This window comes from Oryzias latipes, chromosome 7 (assembly GCF_002234675.1).
Source record: "Oryzias latipes chromosome 7, ASM223467v1".
NCBI lineage: Eukaryota > Metazoa > Chordata > Actinopteri > Beloniformes > Adrianichthyidae > Oryzias > Oryzias latipes.
In genome coordinates, this window is record NC_019865.2 from 419,652 (window position 1) to 447,575 (window position 27,924).

The 27,924-nt window shown below is 47.2% G+C and overlaps 1 protein-coding gene across 2 annotated transcripts in view; it reads left to right on the top strand.

Annotated features, from left to right (window-relative positions):
* The window catches only part of ajap1 (adherens junctions associated protein 1), a 44,566-nt gene extending 19,918 nt beyond the window's left edge, over positions 1–24,648 (top strand). For both annotated transcript variants that reach the window (XM_023956269.1, XM_023956268.1), the window contains exons 2-6: positions 1,078–1,808; positions 12,025–12,112; positions 12,230–12,472; positions 17,062–17,185; positions 21,088–24,648. In XM_023956269.1, coding sequence (XP_023812037.1) covers positions 1,078–1,808; positions 12,025–12,112; positions 12,230–12,472; positions 17,062–17,134 — 1,135 coding nt within the window. In that variant the 3' untranslated portion in view covers positions 17,135–17,185; positions 21,088–24,648. The remainder of the gene's footprint in view (positions 1–1,077; positions 1,809–12,024; positions 12,113–12,229; positions 12,473–17,061; positions 17,186–21,087) is intronic.
* Positions 24,649–27,924: the final 3,276 nt, after the last annotated feature.

Here is a 27,924-nt window from a genome sequence, read left to right on the forward strand (position 1 = left end):
AGACAAACAATCATTTACAGCGGTCGGAGCACACTGACCTCGCCATGTTATTCTGTCAGTGGCGTTCCCTAAAGCGCAGCCCATCTAAACCATTAGTTTGCTTCCCCTCAGCTGATGAAAGGTAGAGGAGGCTGCTCTTCCTGGTCGCTGTGTCTGCACATCTGTTTGTAGGGATTGATGCTCTGTCTGTCTGATCTACTCCATAGTACAGAATCTGTTTTGGTCCAAACGTTTTCTGGGGTAACAGTCAGTCTGAACTTCCATCTGTGCTCATGACAGGCAGGAGAAGCTGCAGGAAGATGATTGTTTTCTTATGATGATTATGGAGACGTCATCATCACCTCTGTGACGCGTCCAGAATAACAGCCCCTCGCCAAGGACAGTCCAGATCAGAGATATGTCCATAATGAGCTTTTCCCTCTAGGAATCAATTTGCAGCCGTGTCTAGAGGGTGGGGAGGGGGCACTGAAGGTTGTTCAGAGAAACTGTCTGATTCCGGATCGTTCGCCTGAACACAGAGCTGCTTGAACGTCTGCAGATCTCTAAACGTCTGCAGCTTCCTGAACGTCTGCAGCTTCCTGAACGTCTGCAGCTTCCTGGGCGTCTGCATATCTCTAAACGTCTGCAGCTACCTGAGCGTCTGCAGATCTCTAAACGTCTGCAGCGTCCTGAACGTCTGCAGATCTTTAAACGTCTGCAGATATCTAATCGTCTGCAGCTACCTGAGCGTCTGCAGATCTCTAAACGTCTGCAGATCTCTAAACGTCTGCATCTCTCAGCACGGATCTGCTAGTACCGTCTTGTCAGGAAGCACATCTCTGGGAGCTCTTGTAGAATGCGATGAGGAAGCAGCCCAGCAGCCTGTGTTGTTTTAATCGTCTCAGAGTTGATATGATTGTGCAATAAAAATGAGAAGTTCTTGCAAATGTGTAAGTTATTGTTACTGTGAGTTTCTGTTCAAGCTGAGAGGATTTGTGCCAAAGGAAAAGTCAAAGTTGAACTGAGTTTCTGTTAAATTTTTCAAAAGAACCAGATCCTGCCCACTGACATTCAACCTCATCTCTTTTCTCCCTGCAGTCAGACCGCCCTGAGGCCAGGCGGCTGTGTGGGGCGCCGGGTGTGGATCCTGCTGGCCATGACTCACTTCACCCTGGACTTCTCCGCCTGCAGCCCCCTCAGTCAGGGGGGCAAGCTCACATCCAAAGCAGCGCCCCGCTCTCGCCCTCGCCTGCAGCCCCTTTGGGATATGCCTAATAAGCTTCAATGGAGAACAGTGAGCCCTTTGGCCCGTCGGTTCCTCCACCCTGTTCCTCCACCCCAGGACAACAGGTTGGGGGCGGCACAGAAGGTCAAGAATCAGAGGTTCCATAAGGCGGCACATAAAGGACCGACGGTGTGTAAGGAGTGCCCTTTGGGAGACTCTCGGATGGAGACGGCTGATCCTCTGACTGGAAGGGAGGAGGTTCCTGCAGCTCCACCCAGGAGGAGGTTCTTCATCAGAGCTCGGCGGCAGCTCAAGTGGGACAGCTACGACCGTTCTCAGGAGGGCCGGACCACCACGGTGCCAGGATTTATTGACTGGGGGCCAACAGGGACAGACAGCGTAGACGACGATGGCAAAAGGGGGCCCAATGTAACGCTGTCCACCAGAGCCTCGTCTGTCACCACGGCAACAACCGCTGGCACCACCCCCAGGCTCTCACAAAGGACGTTAACTGTGGTGACCACACCAGAGTCCAGGAGCACCACCAAATCCCCCCACAGCCACTCAGAGACTGCCACACCACCAAGACATGGGGACCCCCCAGGTAAGACCCACGGCAGATCAAACACTTTTAACAACTGGGGGGTCTCTGACTTTGTTGCTGTTGTCAGGTTATCAGCCTCACCTTCTTGCATAGATGCAAAGATGGAAACATGTTGGAGCTTCGCTATTGTGAAACAAACACACAAATTAGATTTACAACGACGCAACACATTGTATTTATGTGGATCCGTACGGACAGATCCAAATGGATCTTTGTGGATCCTTATGGATCCATGTGGATCCGTACGGACAGATCCACATGGATCTTTCTGTATGGATCTGCGGAGCTTAAAACACTTTTTGCATAAATGCAGAGCTTCTAAAAGAAATATTCTTGTTTGCTAAATTAATTAACTAATTAATTAATTAATTTGCACTTTGCATATAAATTTCAGCTTAACAAAAGAAAGAGGAAAGAAGTCTGCAGAATAAATGTATAAATGCAAAGTTACAGCTGAATTAGGAGATCTGATTGGTTCTTGACTCCAGTTAGGATGAACGTTCCCTTTGGTTTTCCAGTTTTGTGGTTTTCTTCCTGCATGTTCAGGTTCCTCCAGGTTCAGGATGATGATCATCCACAACTGGCCCTGTAAAGTTTCTGGTTTTCAGGTCTTCCTTGTCAGGTCATCTACTTTGTCACCCTTTGGTTTGTTGTTATTTCCTGGTTTGGTCACATCAGGTTAATTTATTTAGGTTTGTGCCTGTGGTTTGTTCTTCTGGGTTGTGGGTTCTACATCCAGCAGTTCCTGGTACGGTGACTGCGAGGCTCTCCTCCTCTGGGAGCTCGTCACTGTCAGCATCAGGCTCCATTAATGAGGAACATTAATGGAGAAGCTTCACATCCTCTGAGGACGACCTGAGGTGATGCAGACGTTTCCTTTGGTGCAGGGACAGACCCCCCTGCCCCCCCCCTGCCCTCCCCTGCATGACTGTAAATGTGTGCAGGCTTTGATCTGAGCTCCTGGATGAACCATGGGAGGCTGTCAGACATGTGACGGTGCTGCATGTGGCAAATGCAAAGAGGGTCATTATGGGATACGAGACTTTCTTCTGATTCTGGGGGGGGGTCGGCCTGAAGTTCTGCTGTGTGAACATTTTACATTGAGGGAGATGTGTCAGTCTCTGAATTTGGTGCACATTGGGCTCTCTGGTGGTTGAAAATTTTACCCCAAAAGATGGTGTTTCTTAACTTTGCATCAGATGAAAGACTATTTTAACCTCTGAGGAAATATGTTTTCCCACTTTAGACATGAATTATTAGGATTCAGGATTCTTTATTGTGTCACTTTGTGTCTGTGGTCCCGGTCCAGCTGTTTACATCTGACCTGCAGCAAAGTGGACCTAATCAAGTGGCCAGTCAGTGTAAATCTCTACCCTTCAGGCCCATCTGTCATTCAGGTCCAACTGATGACGGCTTGTGTGGGAGGAGCTTCAGTACAAGTTATGTGTCCGAAGCCCTGCTGCCTGTAGGGAAGCAGGAAGCTTTGAGGGAGCGGTTCTGTTTCTGTGGTTCTGTTCCAACAGACTGGACAGAAAATGTTCCATCCAAGGATGAAATTCTGACACTGATAGCTTTTCTACATGAACACGGGTCGTACCGGAACACATCTGTCCATCACTACACTGGGGGTTAGGAGGGGGGAGGAAGCAGACAGGGAGCAGGGTGACAGTGAGCACGTGGGGGCAGAGGTACATGCACGCTGCCGGGGTGTACCATGAGCTCATTAGGGGGACCAGATCCTCCCCAGCCCGACCATCCGGAACAGGCTCAGTCCGTTTAGGTGAGTGCAGCCATTCCCGTTTGAATTCTCTGACATCCTGTTCTTTAGGATTTCATTTTTCTTATCCAATTACCGTTAAGAAGCCCATTGAGACGACTGTTGTTGTGACAGTGGGCTATAGAAATGAACTAGAATTGATCTGACATGAGGTTTCTGTGCTGATTGATGCTAAGACTGTTTTTGGATTTCCAGTTCAGGATAGTTTTCTTTGCGATACATAAAGCGGTGAGAACCTTGTTGGTTTGTGTCATTTAGGTCACCTAGAGTTTGGGACCTAATATTGACACCATATTGATTAATCCTCACAGAACACCAGAATGTTTGGACAGGTGAACAGAACCACAGGCCGTGCATGTAGCAGACCAACAGAGACCCATTGTACAGAACCGTTGTCCACTGTAGTGAGTTCTGTGGAGAATCTTGTCTAAGTTTTGGTCATATTAAAGACATTCAATACCAGTTTGTAAAGTTCTGAAGTGACCTTTGGGTTCTAAAGGTCCATGAATTGTGTTACTGTAGGAGGGAGTTTGTAGAACTTATATCTAGGTTCTGTTTGAGCGGTTCTGTTCTGTTTCAGTGGTTCTGTTTGAATGGTTCTATTCTGTTTGAGTGGTTCTGATTGAGCAGTTCAGTTTGAACGGTTCTGTTCTGTTTGAGTGGTTCTGATTGAGCGGTTCTGTTCTGTTTGAGTGGTTCTGATTGAGCGGTTCTGTTCTGTTTGAGCGGTTCTGTTTGAACAGTTCTGTTCTGTTGGAGCGGTTCTGATTGAGCGGTTCAGTTTGAGCGGTTCTGTTCTGTTTGAGTGGTTCTGATTGAGCAGTTCTGTTTGAACGGTTCTGTTCTGTTTGAGTGGTTCTGATTGAGCGGTTCTGTTCTGTTTGAGTTGTTCTGATTGAGCGGTTCTGTTCTGTTTGAGTGGTTCTGTTTGAATGGTTCTATTCTGTTTGAGTGGTTCTGATTGAGCAGTTCAGTTTGAACGGTTCTGTTCTGTTTGAGTGGTTCTGATTGAGCGGTTCTGTTCTGTTTGAGTGGTTCTGATTGAGCGGTTCTGTTCTGTTTGAGCCGTTCTGTTTGAACAGTTCTGTTCTGTTGGAGCGGTTCTGATTGAGCAGTTCAGTTTGAGCGGTTCTGTTCTGTTTGAGTGGTTCTGATTGAGCAGTTCTGTTTGAACGGTTCTGTTCTTTTTGAGTGGTTCTGATTGAGCAGTTCAGTTTGAACGGTTCTGTTCTGTTTGAGTGGTTCTGATTGAGCGGTTCTGTTCTGTTTGAGTGGTTCTGATTGAGCGGTTCTGTTCTGTTTGAGCGGTTCTGTTTGAACAGTTCTGTTCTGTTGGAGCGGTTCTGATTGAGCAGTTCAGTTTGAGCGGTTCTGTTCTGTTTGAGTGGTTCTGATTGAGCAGTTCTGTTTGAACGGTTCTGTTCTGTTTGAGTGGTTCTGATTGAGCGGTTCTGTTCTGTTTGAGTTGTTCTGATTGAGCGGTTCTGTTCTGTTTGAGTGGTTCTGATTGAGCGGTTCTGTTCTGTTTGAGCGGTTCTGTTTGAACAGTTCTGTTCTGTTGGAGCGGTTCTGATTGAGCGGTTCTGTTCTGTTTGAGTGGTTCTGTTTGAACGGTTCTGTTCTGTTTGAGTGGTTCTGATTGAGCGGTTCTGTTCTGTTTGAGTGGTTCTGATTGAGCGGTTCTGTTCTGTTTGAGCCGTTCTGTTTGAACAGTTCTGTTCTGTTGGAGCGGTTCTGATTGAGCAGTTCAGTTTGAGCGGTTCTGTTCTGTTTGAGTGGTTCTGATTGAGCAGTTCTGTTTGAACGGTTCTGTTCTTTTTGAGTGGTTCTGATTGAGCAGTTCAGTTTGAACGGTTCTGTTCTGTTTGAGTGGTTCTGATTGAGCGGTTCTGTTCTGTTTGAGTGGTTCTGATTGAGCGGTTCTGTTCTGTTTGAGCGGTTCTGTTTGAACAGTTCTGTTCTGTTGGAGCGGTTCTGATTGAGCAGTTCAGTTTGAGCGGTTCTGTTCTGTTTGAGTGGTTCTGATTGAGCAGTTCTGTTTGAACGGTTCTGTTCTGTTTGAGTGGTTCTGATTGAGCAGTTCAGTTTGAACGGTTCTGTTCTGTTTGAGTGGTTCTGATTGAGCGGTTCTGTTCTGTTTGAGTGGTTCTGATTGAGCGGTTCTGTTCTGTTTGAGCGGTTCTGTTTGAACAGTTCTGTTCTGTTGGAGCGGTTCTGATTGAGCGGTTCTGTTCTGTTTGAGTGGTTCTGTTTGAATGGTTCTATTCTGTTTGAGTGGTTCTGATTGAGCGGTTCTGTTCTGTTTGAGTGGTTCTGATTGAGCGGTTCTGTTCTGTTTGAGTGGTTCTGATTGAGCAGTTCTGTTTGAACGGTTCTGTTCTGTTTGAGTGGTTCTGATTGAGCAGTTCAGTTTGAACGGTTCTGTTCTGTTTGAGTGGTTCTGATTGAGCGGTTCTGTTTGAACAGTTCTGTTCTGTTGGAGCGGTTCAGTTTGAGCGGTTCTGTTCTGTTTGAGTGGTTCTGATTGAGCGGTTCTGTTCTGTTTGAGTGGTTCTGATTGAGCGGTTCTGTTCCATTGGACCGGTACCGTTGGAGCCGTCCTTTTCGTGGGCTGCTGTTGGTTTGATGATGCGCTGCCGGAGGCGGAGCCACAGTCCCCGCCGTCGGTCACGAGACGCCATGCGGTCCAAAGCTGCTGGTCTTGGTGGGGGGGGTGTCTCCTCGGCGCAGGTACCGCCTGTTGCCCCGTTGTTGCTCCGCTGCTCTTACAGGTGGTGGGGATGGGGGGGGGCTCCAGATGCTCCAGGTTTGTTCCTGGTGTTTGTGCTGCTCGTATACCCCCCCCCCCCCCCCCGCTCCACACACACAGATGGAGGTGTCAGCTTCATTATGGAGATGAAATCATTCAGCAGGTCGCAGCTGATAGCTGGTGGGGGCTGTTCTGTCAGGGGGGGTGGAGGCTGGAACATCCGCACATGTTCCGAGACACACGCGTGTTGGTCAGGCGTCACATGTGGAGGAGCAGCAGAAATGCACGTTTGACTTTATGACACATTACTGTGAAAAGCGGGGGGGGGGGGGGGGGGCAGAAAAGACAGAAACTACCCTCCCCAACAGTTACCATGGCGATGCAGTGAGGCTGCCTGGGCCGTGTGTACTGACTGTGAATAAAGCCGTTAACACAATGACAGGTTGGCGCCGCTCAACCGGCAGCAGATCAGCAGGTCCTCCTTCTTCTCGTCCTTCTGCCGTTTCTTCCTCGGAGACGAAGAGCGCCCGGCTGAACGGCGTTCAGTCCTACGGTGGGGGGGTGAAGCACAGCTCCAGATGTCCTTGTTTTTCCTCGCCGCGCTCTGCCGGGTCCCAAACAGCCTGCAGAAACTTCTGCGGTCCCGGTGAAGACCCGTTCAGGCGGCCTTCTGAAGCTGCTCTGCACTTGCTGTTGAACAACCCCCCCTTTTCCATTTGTGCTTTGTAAGATGAGCCCCCCCCCCCCCCCCCCCCCCCCCGCCGCTCGACCATAACCGATGAGCGCGTTCGCCTTTAGAAGTGATAAACCCTAAAAGCTCCTCTCTGCTCACTTCAGCATTTGCCACACAGAATTATTCAGTCATGCCTTTGACAGTGGGGGGAGAGCATCCAGACCCCCCCCCCCCCCCTCTCCTGCAATAACTCTCCTAAATTGCTGGTTTCTCAGTGGAAATCAGCCCAGATTGACACTTTGACACCAATAGCAATTGGCAATTCCATGCCATCAGCAGGTAACCTTCGATGGAAGTGTTCTCCCAGGGCGTCCCGCTCAGGTGCTGTCGTGAGAGAGGCAGTCTTGTGGTGGGGGGGTCATACTGTTTATCGGCACATATTGAGTGGGGCTGTGCAAATGTCCTCAGTGGGAGTGAAGAGGCTCTGTTACAAATGTGGAGCTCTCACATTTTTCTGCCGCTCTTAAGTGAGCTATGAGTAGGTGTTCAATCCATTATCTCCACATAGCTGTTTCCACAGGACGAGGGATGCTGCTGCATTACTGACAGTCCTCACATGCACAGAAAAACATGCATGTTGATGAGGAAATGGTTTGTCCTGCCTTTGTTCCAGCATTCTTAGTCTGTCATAGAATTCCAACATAAACTTGCAGAATGGGGCTCTAAACATATGTGCCCAACGTGTGTCATCTTCCATGAATCATCGGTGATCCTGTGTGACCCACACATAACAACACTCCCTCACTCACAGCAGGACCTTTCTAAATGAACTTCTGATCACATGATCATATTCAACTTCCACTGAGTCTTTACTCTTTCTTCATGAATATGCCAGCACCAAGAAAACTAACCATACGAGATGTGAGCAGACACACAGAGATGTGCGCAGACACACAAAGATGTGCGCAGACACAAAAAGATTGTGCGCAGACATAGAGAGATTTGCGCAGACACACAAAGATGTGCGCAGAAACACAACGATATGTGCAGACATACAGAGATGTGCGCAGACACACAGAGATGTGCGCAGACATACAGAGATGTGCGCAGACACACAGACATGTGTGAGACACACAGACATGTGCTCAGACACACAGAGATGTGCGCAGACACACAGACATGTGCGCAGACACACAAAGATGTGTGCAGACACACAGACATGTGCGCAGACACACAACGATGTGTGAAGACATACAGAGATGTGCGCAGACACACAGACATGTGCGCAGACACACAGAGATGTGCGCAGACATACAGAGATGTGCGCAGACACACAGACATGTGTGAGACACACAGACATGTGCGCAGACACACAGAGATGTGCGCAGACACACAGACATGTGCGCAGACACACAAAGATGTGTGCAGACACACAGACGTGCGCAGACCCACAACGATGTGTGAAGACATACAGAGATGTGCGCAGACACACAGACATGTGTGAGACACACAGAGATGTGCGCATACACTAAGACATGTATGCAGACACTAAGAGATGTGCGCAGACACACAACATTGTGTGAAGACATACAGAGATGTGCGCAGACACACAGACATGTGTGAGACACACAGAGATGTGCGCATACACTAAGACATGTATGCAGACACTAAGAGATGTGCGCAGACACACAAAGATGTGCGCAGACACTAAGAGATGTGTGCAGACACTAAGTGATGTGCGCAGACACACAAAGATTGTGCTCAGACATACAGAGATGTGCGCAGACACACAGAGATGTGCGCAGACACTCAAAGATGTGCGCAGACACACAAAGATGTGTGCAGACACACAGACATGTGTGAGACACACAGAGATGTGCGCATACACTAAGAGATGTGTGCAGACACTAAGTGATGTGCGCAGACACACAAAGATTGTGCTCAGACATACAGAGATGTGCGCAGACACACAGAGATGTGCGCAAACACTCAAAGATGTGCACAGACACACAAAGATGTGTGCAGACATACAGAGATGTGCGCAGACACACAAAGATGTGCGCAGACACACAACGATGTGTGAAGACATACAGAGATGTGCGCAGACACACAGATATGTGTGAGACACACAGAGATGTGCGCATACACTAAGAGATGTATGCAGACACTAAGAGATGTGCGCAGACACACAAAGATGTGCGCAGACACACAAAGATTGTGCGCAGACACACCGAGATGTGCGCAGACACACAGATGTGCGCAGACACTAAGAAATGTGCGCATACACACAAAGATGTGCGCAGACACACAAAGATAAGATAATAAAAAATAGGACTTTAATGATCCCCCGGGGGAAATTCGGTTGTCACAGCAGCCTAAAACAAGAAATATAGCAGTTGGAGAAGTACGACAAACAAAGTAGCAATGAGTAAGAATAAAATTTTAATAAAACAAAGTGGAAGTAAAAGTACACGTCATAAATAATGAGTTAAATAAGGCAATAAATAACAGCACAATGGGCGCAGACATACAGAGATGTGCGCAGACACACAAAGATGTGCGCAGACACACATATATGCGCAGACACACAGACATGTGCGCAGACACACAAAGATGTGTGCAGACACAAAGGTGTGCGCAGACACACAGAGATGTGCGCAGACACACAGAGATGTGCTTAGGCATAGAAATTCCGACACAGAGATGTGCGCAGACACACAAAGATGTGCGCAGACACACAGATGTGCGCAGACACACAGAGATGTGCGCAGACACACAACGATATGCGCAGACATACAGAGATGTGCGCAGACACACCGAGATATGCGCAGACACACAGATGTGCGCAGACATACAGAGATGTGTGCAGACACACAGACATGTGCGCAGACACACAAAGATGTGTGCAGACACAAAGGTGTGCGCAGACACACAGAGATGTGCGCAGACACACAGAGATGTGCTTAGGCATAGAAATTCCGACACAGAGATGTGCGCAGACACACAAAGATGTGCGCAGACACACAGATGTGCGCAGACACACAGAGATGTGCGCAGACACACAACGATATGCGCAGACATACAGAGATGTGCGCAGACACACCGAGATATGCGCAGACACACAAAGATGTGCGCAGACACACAGATGTGCGCAGACACACAGAGATATGCGCAGACACACAGATGTGCGCAGAAACACAAAGATGTGCGCAGACACGTAGAGATGTGCGCAGACACACAAATGTGCGAGATGCAGACTCAGGGAGGATATGTGGGAAATGCTGATGACTTGCTGGTTCAGTTCATGTCCCTTTGACACGACAGGAGTCTTTTATTGCTCTGGGAGGTGAAGGTTTCCCACAGCGAGCTGAAGAGATCATTAATTCTTGCCTGACCCGGCTCGCCTCTCGGATGGCAGAGCCAACCCAAGTTTATTATCCAGAGGTGGCTGACTGCGCAGAGCGAGGCAGAGGAAAGGCGGCATTGTTTTCCAAAGTGATCCAGCAGCACTTCCATTTGAGTGCATCAAAGAGATAAATTGGCTGGGATCAGCATCTAGTCAGCTGAGTGATGGGAAGGTGGGATGAAAAAGGCCCAGATGGCCGTTTGCATCATGACAGCTTTTATTTTTATTTAGTTCTTGTCCTGCAGCATGTTACCTGATGTCCTTCTCATCCTGAGCTTCATCATTCAGTTTTGCATCAGTTCTCTCTGTAATAGTGAAAATGTAATTGATGGATTTCTTTCTCTGTCTTTCTATTTCGAGATTTTTCAGAGAACCAAACCAAAAAGTTGAGCCGTTGACAAATAGAGTTCATTTTTTCAAGAACATAGTTTGTTTTAGCTTTGGAACAGTCCTGAACTAACCATAAAGCCACACTGTGGCTTTTCTTTCAGATCAAGCAAATGTCAATAGAGCCTTTTTCCTGTTGGCACATCTGTTTTCTTCTTTTCTACCTGCTTTTCTACTCCGCCACGAGGAAGCACCATCAGTGCTTTCAGCTAGATGCAGAGGTTTGTGTCAGGAAGGACGTCCAACCTGACCCGAAAGCCAAACTAATCACGTAAATCACAAACAGAACCTTCAGCCCAGGTCGGTTGTAGCTGGTTCAACAACACCCGGTGCTGATGGCCCGTAAGGTTCTGGTGAAAACTAGACAACTGTTTGTGGAAGAAGGAGATGAGGAGGAAGGGGAGGAAGAAGGTGTGTTCTGTGGGTTATCAGTGCTTTTCAACCAAAGTGTCGCGGTGCGCTGGTGGGCTGCGGGAAATTGATCAATTTGACTTTGACTTTGTTGGTCTGAAAACATTTAGCATCACCAGATCATCATCCAAACAGAACTGGGTTTAGGTAGGAATATGAAAGGCTCTGGTCTTTGTGTTTATTTGATTCTTACTCAAGACGCTTTGATGAAAATGGTTGTGGAGTCTTTACGCAGAAGACAGAGTTTGTTCTAGTGTTGGTTGGTGGTGAGCATTGTGGTTTTTGTCTAGGATAAAGTATCTCAAGGAAGGTTTTAAAACCCTGAGAAAGACACCGGAGGCAAAGTTGGAGGAGCTTTAACCCTTCTTAAACCCGGTTTGAACCCAAGCTTTATGGTTTGCTGGACCTGCAGCATGACCACATGGGAAAGCGTCCTGCATCTCTGTGTGGAAGCTGCCGTTCAATCAAGTTTTATTCACTTTGCGTGTAAACCGGTACACCGGTTACACCGGTAAAGACTTCATATGTCTTTCTGTGGCATCCACACAGGTGATGTTCAGAGATCCGACTGATGAAATGATCTCCCTGTTTGAAGTACTCAGATTACCTTTTTGGAGAACAGATTAGAGTCCTTTCAATCATTTGAGACAAGGAACGGGGAAAGGGGAAAAGAATGAACCTCTTTTTGATATAAGTTCCATCTTTGTTATAAAATACCTAAACTGGACTTAAGTGATTTGCTAAAGTCTTGAATCAAATGTTTTGTTGCAGCAAAGCAGATGTCCTTCTTGCTTTTCTTGTCTCCTCCTGCAGGTTTGGCAGTTCATCAGATAATCACCATCACTGTGTCTCTTATCATGGTCATTGCAGCCTTGATAACTACACTTGTCCTTAAAAACTGGTAGGAAAGATTCCTTTATGTTTCGTTTTTGCCTCAGTCTCTCACTCTGCAGCTTTTGGCAAAAAGACGAGGTATGATTTTATGTTTGCTTCATGTCTTTGGTGCGTGTCTGTGCAGCTGTTCGCAGTCTGCAAACGGGCGCCACAATAGCCATCAGCGGAAGATCCACCAGCAAGAGGAAAGCTGCCAGAACCTGACGGACTTCACCCCGGCCCGGGTGCCCAGCAAGGTGGACATCTTCACTGCCTACAACGACAGCCTGCAGTGCTCGCACGAGTGCGTCCGGACGGCCGTGCCCATCTACACGGACGAGATGATCCAGCAGACGCCCGTCTACAAGACTGCCTACAACGGGAACAGGTACGCGGGCGGAGGGAGGGGGCGGCATCTCCGCGGCGGCCGTGGTCATGAATGCAGAGCCCATCCAGCATGGTTCCAGCAGAACTGTCATGGTTCTGTGTCACATTTATCAGTGCGAGGAGACGGAAAACCACAGAAACGTTCCTCCAGATTCACCAAAGTCAGTGATGTCGAGGGATTGAAGGCCGTTTTCTTTTATCCTGTGTTTCATCTCCTCCCTCCACATTTCTGCAGCCTCAGCAGATTTCCGGTGGGATCTGGGGGGCCGCTTCCAGAAACAGACATGGGGGGGGGGCAGTGAGATGTCAGAGCGCCGGCAGCTTGTAGTGCCAGCAGCAGCCCTCTGAGGCTCAGAGCTGCCAGAGGTGATCAGATCCAAACCTCCAACAGGTTTATCAGGACTCCAGCAGCATTGGGGGGCAGGGGGAGTCACTGATGTCAATCAGTAACCGGATTGTTGTTAAGGAGTAAGAAACGTACGTAAAACTTCAGAATAAACCCAGCTGTTATTGGTAAATGAATCCACATCAATGTTGTGGTTTCGCTGTTTCTGAGGTGTAGAAACTAATTAAGAAGGTTTGAAGAGGCTGCAGCAGCTCCGGGAGGCAGAAATGTACGGAGAAACTACCTAAAACATTTATATGGAAATATGGATATACACAAATAGACTGTATGAATATATGTGTATATACATGTATACAATATGAAATTGTTTTAAATTATTTTGTTTGCTAAATAAATAAATAAATGTGTTTAAAAATAAATGGTCAACTAGACATTAAACATAAACATAGATAAATAATAAAAGGAAAAACTTCAACCCAAACTTCCAGCAGTGAGACTCAGACAGAAATTCCTGCTACTGAACAGTTTTCCAGATTCTTGGATTTCTTCCAGATCATCAAGTTAAATGAAATCTGTGTCCAAACCAACAAGTAAACTAGAATGAATGTCAAATCCATTCACATGTTAGTTTCCTAAAGTTCACCACTGTTGTTTTTCCACATCCAAAGAATCCAAAGGGAACATTCTTAGAACATTCTAGACCCTGGATGGTCACATGACTTTATTCACAGTCTGTCCACACATTGGACTGGAATGATGGACTGATCCGTGTTCATGACATCACACGTGTGTTGTTGCTGTGATTGGTCGGTTTTACATTAGAGTGAAGTGAGCGACTTTGGGAGCTTTTCAGGCGGATAACTCTAGCAGTGCGTTTACTTTGGCCACTCCCCTAAGGCGGTTCAGTTAATCAACTCACCAGTTCAGCGTCCTATTCAAGTCCAGGTGTGCAGTTGTTCATTCTCTTCCTTTACTGCAAGCGCTGCGTTCGTCGCCCCACCCGCCTCCCCAGCTTCCTCCTGTGGGGGGTATTTTATTAAAGGTTATGGAGATCTTGTCTTATGTATTGAACGGAGCTTATGCCAAACTAAAAGAATGTGGAAATAAATATCTTACTGCATGAGTTGTTTGACTAGAATAAACCTACAGTCACAATCCAGATGGTATTTTCTAATATTAGTTATAATCAATTACTTTCATTGTGAAACGGTTTTATGATGGTTCAGGTTGACTTGATTCGATTCTGCCTCAGACAGATCGATCTGTTTGGATCTTAGTAACAGAAATCAGTTCACTCCTGCTGTCTGTCGGCTTTTTTACTTCCTTGGTTACAAAAATCCCCATTGGACGTAATCTGCTGGTCCTTGATATTGGCTGTTATTTTAAAGTGACGGTGGTTTGGATTATCGGAAAGATCTGTAAGGAAATGGATTCTAACCATCAAAATGGAAAAAGATCTGGATGGGATCAAATAAGATAAGATAAGATAAGATAAGATAAGATAAGATAAGATAAGATAAGATAAGATAAGATAAGATAAAGATACTTTATTGATCCCAGCTTGGGAAATTGGGTTGTTGCAGCGTCGGCGTTAGGCTCAAGGTACAAACTTACACACAATAGACGACAGAGAACCAGAACAATCAATCAGAAAGGGACATCAGTGAATTAGAACAGTTGTATTGCGTGCCACACCAGGAGAGAATAACAGACGGACCATAAATGACTTTATCTATTGCACATGGATGACGAGTTCTAGAGTCCAATGGAGTGAGGTATGAAAGATCTCCTGAAGCGGTTTGTGTGACAGTGAAGCTGCCTTAGCCTGTTGGAGAAGGAGCTCCGCTGACCATCCAGTACAGGATGGAGAGGATGCTCAGGATTATCCATGATGGATACCAGCTTATTTAAACTCCTCCTCTACATCACAGATTCAAATGTGTCCATTTTACAACCGATTACGGAGCCAGCTCTTCGGATCAGTTTGTTCAGTCTATTACTGTCCTGAGCAGATATGCTGCCCCCCCAGCAGACCACTGAGAAGAACAGAGTGCTGAACACAACAGTCTGGTAGAATATTTCAAGCATCTTGCTGCACACGTTGAAGGACCTCAGCCTCCTCAGGAAATGGAGGCTGCTGCTGGCCTTCTTATACACAGCAGTGCTGTTGCTCTTCCAGCTCAGTCTGTTGTCAATGGTTACTCCCAAGTACTTGTACTCAGGATCGGGATCAGCGTAGATTTTCAATTAAAAAGTACACATTGGAAACTTGACATAGAAAAAACTGTTGCCCAATGATAAGTCATGGCTCTTTGTAACTGCTGCTGTTTTGATTTTTGCTTTTGTCTCATTTTACAGTTTCCATGCAGAATTTTACTAATAAGTCTAATTATTTTTATTATTATTTTTTTTTAACTTGTCCTGTCCAACAGCTGGGCAGACAGATGAGAGCTGAGGGCCTCTTGGGTTGGACATATTTTATTTTAACAAGAGGGGTTATTAATCTTCTGACAAACCCAAGGTATGTCTGAATAAACCCCTTTTGTAATTGAGGCCAAACTTTATTAATTTCAATCATGTTTGAAAATCTTTGGTGTTGGACCGGACGGAAAAGGAAAGAGGGGAAGAAGAGAGAGGGACGCTAGAGAGGGGGGGGGGGGGGGTAGGAGGGTGATAATAGGAGGGGAAGGGGGGTAAGACCATGAAGCAGCATAAAGCAGACAGGTTTACTGGTTGTTAATCATTACGGTAAGGTTCAAATGTAGTACAAAAAGGGCGGGGCCTGTCCACACACACACTCAAATGTTATAAACACACCTGCTAGCTGCAAAAATGTCCACATGTCGACATGTACACAAAACAGATAGTGTTCACACACGCATACTTATGCCTTAAAACCAACTAGTGTGAAATATTTCAGTCACTAATAAGTCTAATTTAAAATGGGGGCGGGGCTCTTCCCATGGAGGGAAAGAGGTTCTGAGTATTTCAGCTCCAGAACGGTGAAAACAGTCTGAATGGAAACTGAGACTGAAAGGAAAGAAGAAGCGATAAAACAAAGGATGAACGTAGAAAACAGCAGCTGTTCCAACAACAAACCTGATTTCCATTCAGCTTTGGGTGGTGTCCCGGGGGTGGGGTCAGAGGACTGCGGCATGTCCACACCTCAGCTGGATGTCCTCAGAACAGCTCCTCCAGTGTCCTTCAGGTGACATGAAGGTCGCGAGCTCAGCCCCCCCCTCATTCAGAGGATTATGGACAGAGTGGTTTAAGGACACATGAACATTTACTGGCTGTCAGAGACTCAGCAGCTGATTCAGTCCAGTCATCCTCTTCTCCCAGTTTTCGTGGTAAAAAGACGTTTGTGGTTCAGATGGAGGGCGGGGCGGAGCAGTAATCTGGATGAAGCAGAGGGAAAGTCATGTGATCTTTGTTTTATTGACTTTTTACAACCTTCTAAAGCGTTTTTCAGATTCTGTTCATGCTCATGAAACTGAGACAGCAGTTCATTTCTGGAAGTCATCCTTGACGTCAGAGTTAGCTGGAAACGACTTAAAGATGCATCTCATTCTCAGTTTCCTAAAGTATTTCAACCTACAGGAAGTGAAGTCATTTCCTGTTGGTGCTGTTCTGCAGTTAGTTTCAGAACCGCTGAGCGCCTTTTGTTCACCGTTGCTCCGTTTCGTGTCCAGCAACCCGTGACCCCAAAAGGAACTGAGCCGATAAATAAATGTTCTTTGTTACTCATAACTACTTATAAAATGGGACCAATGGTCCAGGATGGGGGCAGTCTGTGAGGTTTGAACCCCTGTGTGCTCAGATCAATGAGAGCTCCGTGCTGACAGTGATGTTGGTCAGTCAGTCAATGACCTTCCTCTGAATCCACGGTTTTCACGGTTCATCTGGCACACGCTAAAACCAAACGCTGCGTTTTTGTCATCAGCTCAGTTCTTTTAGTTTGAGCCCTCTATGCCCCCCCCCCCCCCCCCCCCCCCCCCCGTTCCAGCCGCTGAACCACAGCCTGGTTGTCTGTTTTTGGCGGATGACTCCCCGTTGTGTGTGCATCAAACCTTTGCCGTTCCAAAAATACACACGTTTAGCCTCGACAAGAGAGCAAAAACATAGGAGAATTTGTTTTTGTTGGTGGAAATAAACTCAGGGGTCAAAGGTTAGAAAAGGCCTTTTGTCTTCCTGCAAAGCTTGACTCCATAAAGGTTGTTTTGTTCGTCTTTTTCACCCAACAGGCCCTCTCCCACCGAAAGGCAACTGATTCCTGTGGCCTTTGTGTCGGAGAAATGGTTCGAGATCTCTTGTTGATGACCTGGAGGCCTTGATGATGTTCTGTTGGAATGAAAGACATCTACTGGGGTGAGTTCTGTTCCACTCTGCTCGGAGACTTTGCCACCTCAACTCCCACGGCGCTGCTGCCCCAGTTTGGGAACAGAGGGAACTTGGCACATGTTTATTATTTGTGGCATGATTACGCTTCTTCTCCTCCTCCACAGAAGTCAGAGCAGCGCCGTTCGTCTTTAGAGAGAAAAAACAGGTTTAGAGACGAGACTGTCAGAGAATTTTCTACTCCAAAAAGGCATCGTTATCTTTCATGATGGCTTTCTCATGTTTACCCTTTAATAGGGGAGAGGACGCCTGAATTACTCACCCTTAAAGTACCGTAACTCTTCAACCCTTTGAATTAAAGTAGATGGAGCGCATTTCTCTGCATCAGAAGCTGACTGTGTCAGCATTCTGCTGTGAAGCATTTCAGAGCAAAGCTGCTTTTCTCCACAGCACAATTACGTTCTTCACGGAATCGGTCGAGAAGATCGGATGTTCCAGAGAATGTAAACACTGGAGCTGAAGCAGAACTGTAACTATGACGCTTTAAGAAGCATGTGGTCCTTTAGCAGGGGGGGCTCCAGGATCCGGAGCTCCTCCCCCCTCCTGGTCTGGATGATCGGACTGGGGAGGACCTGGTCCCCATAATGAGCACAGCACCCCCCCAACCCCCAGTGTGGTGATGGACAGATGTGTTCCGGTACGACCCGTGTTCAGGTAGAAAAGCTATCAGTGTTAGAGGTAAGATCTTAAGCCCCAGCCCGAGTCAGAACCACTAAATGACAATCATTATGTTCGGGTCGGGTCGGGCCGGGCTTCTCTCTCTGGCTGACTTTTTTAATAAATATATTGTAATGGCTGCAAAGAAGCTCCTTAGGCGGGCGGTTGTCAAACAGCTCTTTATTGATCCTGCATGTTAGAACGGTTACCGCACGAACCGAAAGGCACAGCCAGCTTCTTACTCAGAGGGAGAACGTTCAGCGAACACACACACACGCGTAGACCCCGCCCCCTTTATCCCACCAGTCACCAGCCCACCGTTGATTGACAGACACTGTGGTCCAGCAACTGGCAGAAAGAGGGGGGCGCCGGCCACCCGCAGCTCTGTGCACGTGTCGTGAATGTAATCTTCCCTCCTCAAGTCTGCATCTATTTTGTTTAGGTATCACCGATATGGAGCAGCAGGAAGTCAAGGAAAAACTTAAGACAGGGGAACTGAAAAGGCAAACACGCACCGCCGCGGCTGCAGTATTTCACCGCATTGAGCGAGTGCGCATCAAGATCGCTCTTTCACTCTTTGTCTGGCCTCTTATTCTGTGTTCCAGCGTTATTTCATTGTGCAAATGCATTTATCATAATCATAAAAATATGTAGATTATTTTAACCTTAAATCTGGCGTTTCTTTCTGTCAAAAATACTATGGGACACAGTAAATTGAAATTTCGGGTTTGCTTCGGGCTCCGGCCTGCAAATCAAGTTAATTGGTCGGGTTCTGGCCGGGTTGGGCTCTAATGCCCGCGGGCCTGGGTCTGGTCGGGCTGGATTTTTTAGGACCCGATCTTACCTCCAATCAGTGTCAGAATTTCATCCTTGGATGGAACATTTCTGTCCAGCAGATCTAGCAGAAATGTCGTGAAGCTTAAAATCATAAACTACTCAAATTTGCAGCTTTGCACTCGTATCCCCCTACTTACCCCCCCCTCTTTCTTTTTTCTTCAACGCCCCCCCCCCCTTTTACTACACTTTACCTCTCTCTCTTCCCTCTGTAAAAAAAATTCATCTTCTTCTTAACCGTTTATTCCCTTTCGGGGTCACGGGGTTGCCGGAGCCTATCCCGGCCACTTGGGCGTTGGCAAGGGATACCCTGGAATGGTCGCCAGTCTGTCACAGGGTGGGATATCCTCAATCACACACACATTCGCTCTCACACCTATGGACAATTTAGAGTTTCCAATCAACCTATGTAGCATGTTTTTGGACGGCGGGAGGAAGCCGGAGATCCCGGAGAAAAACCCACGCATGCACGGGGAGAACATGCAAACTCCACACAGAAAGGTCCCCCATTGATGTAGTTTTTCATGTCCCCCAGCCGGGACTTGAACCGGGGGCCTTCTTGCTGTGAGGCAAGAGCGCTAACCACTGCGCCACCGTGCAGTGTTGCAAAAAAAATACAACATATATTTAAAGTATAAAATGCAATGAATAAATAAAAAATAAAAAAAAAGCTTTTTATACAAATATACCCCTGGCTGTCAGAAGATTCACCCCCCCCGTCGTAAAAGTAGAATCTGTCCAACACAAAAGGCCTTCAACTATTTTAAGTTAAGTTAAAAAAAAGTTAAGAAAAAAGAAGAAGCGTGTGTTTAATACATGCAGACGGCGGTGAGTTTGACTGATAAACACATGCTGTGGCCCCCACTGGCAGTGAGAGGCTGGTGCGGGGGGGGGGGGGGCGTCATGTTTGCCACTGACCCAGATATCCATGGAAGGCATTGCCTGCAGGTAAATGAGTCTGGATGTACATTAGCTCAGTTTTCATGCCCCCCCACCCCCTGAATCAGCATCTTTTTGGCTAAATGTTTTTTCCCGATCTCCTCTGGAAAACGTGAAGCAGCGACCGGCCCTGAGCCTGGACCGTCTGAAGACCATCTGCAGACCGGCTGCAGACTGTCTGCGGACCGTCTGCAGATCATCTGCAGACCGGCTGCAGACCGTCTTCGGACCATCTGCAGACCGTCTGCGGACCATCTTCGGACCGTCTGCGGACCGTCTGCAGACCGGCTGCGGACCGTCATCGGACCGTCTGCAGACCGTCTGCGGACCGGCTGCGGACCGTCTGCGGACCATCTGCGGACCGTCTGCAGACCGGCTGCAGACCGTCTGCGGACCGGCTGCGGACCGTCTTCGGACCATCTGCAGACCGTCTGCGGACCATCTTCGGACCGTCTGCAGACCGGCTGCGGACCGTCTGCAGACCCTCGAAGATCTGGTTCCTGTCTCCAGTGTTTCTGCGATGAAGAGGAGAACCTGCTTCCATGCTGGTTCATGCCTTCATCACTTCTCACACCACTGTCTGAACACCACGTCAAAAAGGGGTCTCCTCTTTTGCCCCAGCTCCAGTGCACTGACCTTCCAGGTATGGAATGCAGACCCACCCCCCCAATTTACTCAGAATCTAAACAAAGGACAAAGTGCAGACGAACCACACAGACAAGAAGACGGCATGGAAGCACATCTGGAGGATCCACAACCCAGACTGAAACCAGGACAGGAACCATCATGGAGGGGGGGGGGGGGGGTGCATAATTGATGGATGTAAAAGCTACAGCCCCCTCCATTTACTCCTACCAAGAAACGATCTGCAAGAAGCGTGGATGGAAGTTTTTGGGGATTCTTTCTTTCTTTTGAGCCAATCAAACCTCAGTCCTGCCAGCTGTCAGTCAGGACCGGGTCTGTTCTGTCTGCTGCAGGTTCTGTTTGTCTGGAGAAACCGGGGCGGCTGTCATGTCACGGCACCGCCTGGTGACATCGCAGCACGTCAGACCTGCACGTGGATCACAAGCATTCATCTCACGAACGGCCACCCCACAAGCAAACTGGGGGCTTGTCCGTGACTCCAGGGGGACGCTGGTCACTGAGACAACTCGTTTAGTTCATGGTAAACTTCACAACGAAAGCCAATCCATCTGTGGGCGTGGTTAACAGCTGACAGCCACGACAGGAAGGAAGCTGGAGGTCAATGCCACTGAGGGGGGGTTGAGTAAACTGAACGTCGCCACAGAACTTCAGCATTTTCATTAGCATGTCATCAACCAGAGGCAAAGCCAGAACATATACATGACATAAAACTGAGCTTTCTGTTCTTAAAGATTCTTTAAGTCAAACTCCAAATAAATGATCAATTTTTCAAGTTCTCCTTTTTTGTGTCTCCACAGGATCTCCTGGGAAACAAGAAACCCACAAAGCGACTCTTTTTGTAAAATAGTGTGTGCACTTCTTGGAGGATGCTGAAGATTTTTATTTTTCTAGAGATTAGAGTTAAAGCAGCTCCAGCGCTGCCGCTCCGTCTCTCCAGGATCCTGCAGTCATGTAGATTTAGGTCATGTAAAGATAGAGGAGAAGGAGGCAGACTGTGGTCGTCACGGACGTCCGGGGAGAAGACAGGAGCCTGCAGAGCTGCTTTGGCTGGAAGATGAACTGTTTCCTGAACAATGTGCCAATAATGCCAATATGTGCCACGCCATGAAGAGAGTCGGACACGGAAGGACTGCGCTGGGAGGGATGTGGGAACGCCACATCGACTCCTGCTACGCCGTGGTGTTTTTATATGTTTTTTAAAGAAATGTGAAAGTTCAAAAGGCGAGAAATGTGTTTGAAAATATGTGAAATCATTTTAAGAAATGTGTTTCAAAAGAGTCTAAAAGATATTTATATGAATCATTATTCTGTCCGTGTGTTGTGGAGCGGTAAAGGCTTTATTAGAAAGTTGACTTAGACAATTATTTATATCGGCCACATTTGAAATCTTGAGAAATATAGTTATTATATTTATTTTTGTATACAGATGATTATGTCGGCCCAGCCCTCCGCTAAAACCGCTGGGCACCACATCATCTCGCTCTGAGCGGACTGTGTTCCCCCTCAGTTTACCGTCCAAACACCTGGAAGATGCTGCAGCAGCATTAACCGCTTTCACGCTGCTGCAACACAGGTAACTGTGCAAAGCATGCTGGGACTTTCCTGTGGTCTCAGGTGAGCGTGGGCCAGAGTTCAGATAAAACCTTCAAGTGGGAGATTCTAAAGCCAAATTCTAGGAAATGAAACATCATGAGAGTAGGTCCAGATCAAGGTAGACCAGGTCCAGTCCAGGTCCAGATCAAGGTAGACCAGGTCCAGTCCAAGGCTGGAGTAGGTCCAGTCCAGGTCCAGAACAAAGTAGTTCTAGTTCAGTTCAGGTCCAGTCGAGGTCTAGAATCCTGGCTGACTGTTTCCAGTACCGCAGGGGTTTTCTGCCCAAACGCTGAGGGGCGGGGCTACTTCACAGTCTGTCAAAATAGATCCATGACTCCCCCCCTCCCCCCAGAGCTTTGTACCGGGCATTCAGAAAAATCTCTCTGCATTCTCACCTGTCCGTCAAATCAAGTCCCGCCCCTGGCTGGTTGTGTGGGAGCCTCTGGTTGGTTCTGACCGTCAGGCTGACCTTCGCTGGCCCTGCGCTTCTGCTGGGTCACAGGTTTGAGTCCAAGCAGTTTTACTGGGTGGCAGACTGGAAGTCCAGGCAAAGCGCCCCCCCCCCCCTCGGTGGACCAGTCTGTGTGAGCGTATAAAAAACACTGTGGTGCAAATCTGCTGTTTTGGCCCCCATCACCCCGCCATGAGCGGCCCGCCCCAGCCTGGCGTGGGCGGGTCACATCCTTAACGTTTTTTTGATGGAGAGCGTCCAGAGCGTCGTGGCCGCTGCTGTATATTACACAGGTGTACATGTATTTTCTATATATTTGCTTGTCTTTGTGCACAGGTTTGTTCTGTTTTTGCTGACCTCTTTCTGTTTGGAAAAGGTTCTGGTTCTGGCCCGGTTGGGGACAGTGTCCTTGTTTACATGTGTCTCTGCGGTATTTTCTTTGGAAATGTGCCACTTTCCAGCAGGACTTGTATTATAACTTCAGCCAAGCGAATCAAACTCCAGTGAACGCAGTAGTGGATTAAAGAAGGGGGGGCTGTTGGGATCGGGTTCGGGGTTCTGCTTTTGTCCCGGTCCGCTGGAAAATAAGCCCTTATTGGCTTCTTTCAAAGGGGGTGGGGGTTTTAACAGAATCCAGAACAGGAAGTGCAGCGGCAGATCCAGGAGAGGAGCTGAGGTCGATCTGGAGGCGTGGCGTCCGTGTGAACGTGAAGCTCCGCACTGACTGGAATCAAACCTCCGTCCTCTGAGGTTAGTGCTGAACACTGACATGGCCTCCAAGAAAACACAGAATAAGTGCGTCGGTCTGGACTGAGATGGAGCAAAGTCCTGTTTCCGGGCGTGTCAGGACCCTCACCCCGGTCCCACCTGCAGGGAGACCTTCTGAAGCCTCGGCTTCGGTTCTGCTTCGGTCACCATGGAGCTTCTGGAAAATGAATCACCTCTCACCTTTCTCTGTTCCACTTTGCTGCTGAGAATTTTTGACAATCTGCATGACAGCATCTTTGTCCTTTTTGTTTCTTTGCTAAAGAGAAAACCTCTGCAGACTCTCCTCACCCTGATCCCTAGATGTGAACGTTAGCTCAGATGTTTGGGTCTGGTTTATGTTGGCGAGCAGCTGCAGGCGGGAAGAAGCCTTACGTTCAGGAGACCACGGCCGCGAGGCGAGAACAGCCGAGGATGTCGGCCCTAAAACGCTGATGAAGCTGAGGAAACGACCCCACACCTCTGAAAGCATGAATGTGCTTTCCTGCTGAACGGCAACCAATGAAAAGGTGGTAATACTGGACTGAGGAAGCTGCAGAGGGCGGGGCTTTCCCGTTTGTGCCTCTTTGTTGACCCGCAAAACGCCACTCTCCTTTCAGCACCAAGCAGTTATCCGTCAGGGAGGCTCCGGCTGCCAACATGAAGGATGTCCGGCGTTTCTGCGAGCCGTGACTGCTGTTTGCGTGTCAGACGTACGTCCGTGTTCTCGGTCGACGGTGATTGAATATTTCCAAAATCTGATCCCCACTTCCTGCCGGCCTGAGGAGAGGCGGAGCGGCTCATGACGTGGTTTAATTAAAGCGTGCGGCCGTCCGCTTTGTCCAGGAGACCATCAATCTTTCTGAACCCATTTCATCGCTTACCTTCCTTTTCTTTTCCCTCATGAGTCCAGCAGGATCACACACTGTGCGCTTACGGGGGGGGGGGGCAACGCGGCTCGGTACCGCTCCACCATTTCCACTTCTTAAGTGTCGGTGCTTCTCCACGCTGTCGGACACGGAACAGACCACTCCTGTGGCGATCAGAAACGCCTCCATCCACATATGCTTAGACAGCAGCACACGCAGAAGACCCCCAACACACTCCAGAGGTCAGAGGTGATCGGGTTTAGATGTTTCATGTTGTTCAGGGTAGAGATGTCCACCGTCAATCACAAACCATTCTGACCATAAACAACCTAAAGTTGTGTTGTTGCCATAAAACTGAAGAGTTTGTACTTTGTGACTCTTTAACCTTTTATAATTGTGTTTAATATATCAATGAGTACCTCTGTTAACTTTTGTATAAGATCTATAATCTATAATCTCACGTCCACCGGAGAGCAGCTCCAGCCCGCCGCTGTGACGCCTTCCTGTTGTAGAATTTCATTTTCAGTCGTCTGAACCCCATTTTTCTTTTGGTAGTTTCTGGTAAACATTCAGACTTTCAGGTGACTTTGATTTGTAGTACTAAGCTCTGTATTTGCAAGCACTGTAAATGCGATTCTCATTGGATTTGTCTTCTGTACATTTAGTACTCTGATGTTACTCTTAATAAAAGGTTGAAAATACTGGATGGGGATTTTGCTTGAGGAAAGGAGAAAGCTCTGCATTCAGGGTCAGGGTTATCATACAAGCGTGTGATACATAACACATACAATCCACGACACACTGAATCCATTTAATGTGAAGTTTGTCAACAAGAGTTGAATGAATGGCTTGAATAAAGAATAATGGCCTTCGAAGTCTGCATTATCAGAAATGAACACACGCCGTGGAAGTCTGAACAAGAAGTGTGTTCATTTCTGATCAAGGACACTTCGAAGGCCTTTAACCCGCTTAAACCGTGGTCACTAACAGAAGAAATAACTATTCCATTTATGATACTTAGTTTTTAGGGCTTAGATCACTTTTTTTCACAGTAAGCGGACTATTATTTATGTGGTGCAGGGCGTTGTCATGGTAACATGACTGTGCTGGCACTAACCTCGACTGAGCTGCAAAGGAAAGAGATCTCTATGCCGATGATCCTGACGTGTCAAATAAAGCATCAGATCAGAGAGACAGTTCACCTCTGACCGCTCGTTTCTGTCCAGATGATGAAGATAAACTTTGTTTCAGAGAAGCCAGAGCAGTGATACAGAACATTTAATCTATGTGACCGGAACTACTTTTTTAGGTGTGCGGTTATCACTGTGCATTATCACTTTGTAATGCACACCCAGCAGCCAATCAGAATCAAGGATTCACCCAGACAACATATAAAACATGGTATAATACGGTCTTGCTGTTAGAAAGGCCTGAACCACGTCTGTTCTAGGTCACAGCTCACAATTACACCAAGACAATAAGATGCTAAAGTTTTAACATTATAATACATTTAAATATATTCATAATAAAATTGTTTTCAAGGACCTTCAAACGTACGTTAGAAAGAAAAAAAGAAAAACCTTTAGATTTCAGATGTGACATTAAACATAGTAGAAATGCACTTTTTAAAAACGTATTCAACCAAAAAACACAACAGAGTTTGTGCATGTCTCAATACCAGTGACCAGAAACGCGAACTCAGAAACTTAAAGATCAATCAAAAAGAGGAAAACACTGAAATGGAGACCGTTTTCAGCAGCTGTGGAATCAGGAGAGGGATCAGCGTCTCTCAGGTCCTGAATCCTCTCTCCACCGTCTGGTTGGAGTCGCTCAGACAGACCCATCATTCTGTTTTCTTTCATTCTACTAACGTTTGTGCCAATTCATCAGCCCGTGTTTGCCCAGCTGTTCTGCAGAGGGGCTGGACCTCAAAGGTCGGTCTGAAGACGTTTGTCTGACCCTCAGAGGACGTTCTCAGGTTCTTGCTGCTTCAGAGATGTGGCAGAAGCAGAACATGATCTTTGTCTGCTGCACATTCACAGCCCAGAGGGCAGAAGCTGCAGCCTTTAGAGCACACTGATCCTCAGATCATCATCCATGAAATATCAAGCTGTGAAGCTGCGTGTAGATGAGACACCTGGAAATGTGCAGAGGTAGATGGGATTAGAGACTTTCAGAAGCTCTTCTATCAAATAGCTGTTAAAGAGAATCGATCATGAGGCAGTTTGTTTCAGGGTATTGGTACTAGAGTCCGAGAGTTATGGTCATTTTATTCAGGTCAGACGCTTTTAGGACATTACAATAACAAGTGTCTGTAGATAAACAAGGATTTAGGGATGAAGGTGTCACTAATGCAGCAAATGTTCATCTGATGAGGGCGTTCTAACGCAGCAGCCATTAATCATGGGATTGATTAACGCTTAGTGAGCCCTGTTGGACTCACACTGTTCTCCAGGACGGCTGAGCTTCAAATAACTGGGGGAGGCCATATGAAAAAGCTGCATTCTTCCAGAAGAACCTCTTGTTTTGTCTCTGCTCCATTGGCAAACATCTGATCTGCAGCTTCCACCGCATGTTCCTTCTTTGCATGTTCCTTCCAGAGTTCAGAAAGTTCTCAGATGTTCTCTTCTTGCATGTCAGAGGTTCTGAACTGCATTCCCCACGCCTTCCAGCACCCATGGGTGCATTTCCAACCTTCCTCCTTTGACTCTGGATCAAATGAGACCAAATGGAGCCGGGTTCGTTCATGTGGGGTGGTAGCCCTGCAGGGGCTCATTGAAATTAAAATGAGGAAAAGTTTCTATGACAAGGGTGTCCTACAGACACTTCTGGATCACGTGCACACCACGTGTGTGCGTGCATTTGTATGCGGTCAGTGTGGTGTAAGGGCGCCGTACCACAGCATCACCCGTACACCGTAAGAGGGTCTAACTTCCATTATCCGTAGGAATACTTCACGATACTCTTACCACACGCACGACAATCTGTGTCAGGCACTTCAGGATGTTGTAACATTGCAATCACACAAATTCCTGCAAATTACAGATAAACGGACATTTTTGTAACTGCAAGAAAAACAACAGAGTAGCAGGACTTTATTTAAAGGCTGTAGCATTATAAACTATGTTAAAAACCTAAAGACTGGACCTTTTTCATGACAAATCTGGCTGTGTTCTTGGGACTCACAGCAGCATTAGCCAAATATGGCGTCGCCATCTTGTTTTTTCCAAACTGTTGATTCAATCAATACAGCAATTGTATTTTTTGTATTTTTTTACCAGGACAGTAACTTTGTTCAATCACTGCCATTTTGAAGCAGTTCCAGCATGAAACTGTCCCTGCAGGTCAAGTGTACAGTGGGGATCAAAGGTTTGGGCCCTCCAGGTAAAGAGTTCGATCACTGTGCATAAAGAAGCCAAGGAAATCTTCAAAGGGCATCAGATTAGAGATGAAACATTCTTGTCATATTTAAAAGAACGTTAGGCTTTATCTCCATCATGTACTATTTCAAAATAACAGAAAACAAAATGACGGCGTGTACAAAAGTTTGGACCCCCTGCAGAATGTAAAGCATAGCCTGCCGCCTCTGGAAAAGCTGAGACGTGTCAGTCTCATGGATTGTTCCCAATCATTGTTTGCAAAGACCATGTGATTTCAATTATCTGAGTCATGTGACCTGTACCCCAACAATCAGCATCATGGGTTCTTCCAAGCAGTTGTCTAGAACCAGGAAACTGAAAACAGTTGATGCTGGGAACGCTGGAAGAGGCTGTAAAAGACAGAAAACCCTTTTTTCAGACGCCAATATCCAATGTTTGGAATGGAATCAAAAATTGAAATCAACAGGAAGAGTTGAAGTTAATGTGAAGGACCAAGACGGACCTCCGACAGAGCAGCTCGCAGGACTGAGATGAAGCAAGTCCCTGCAGACTCTGAAGTTACACACTTCTACTGTAAAGAGACACTTGTACAAATGT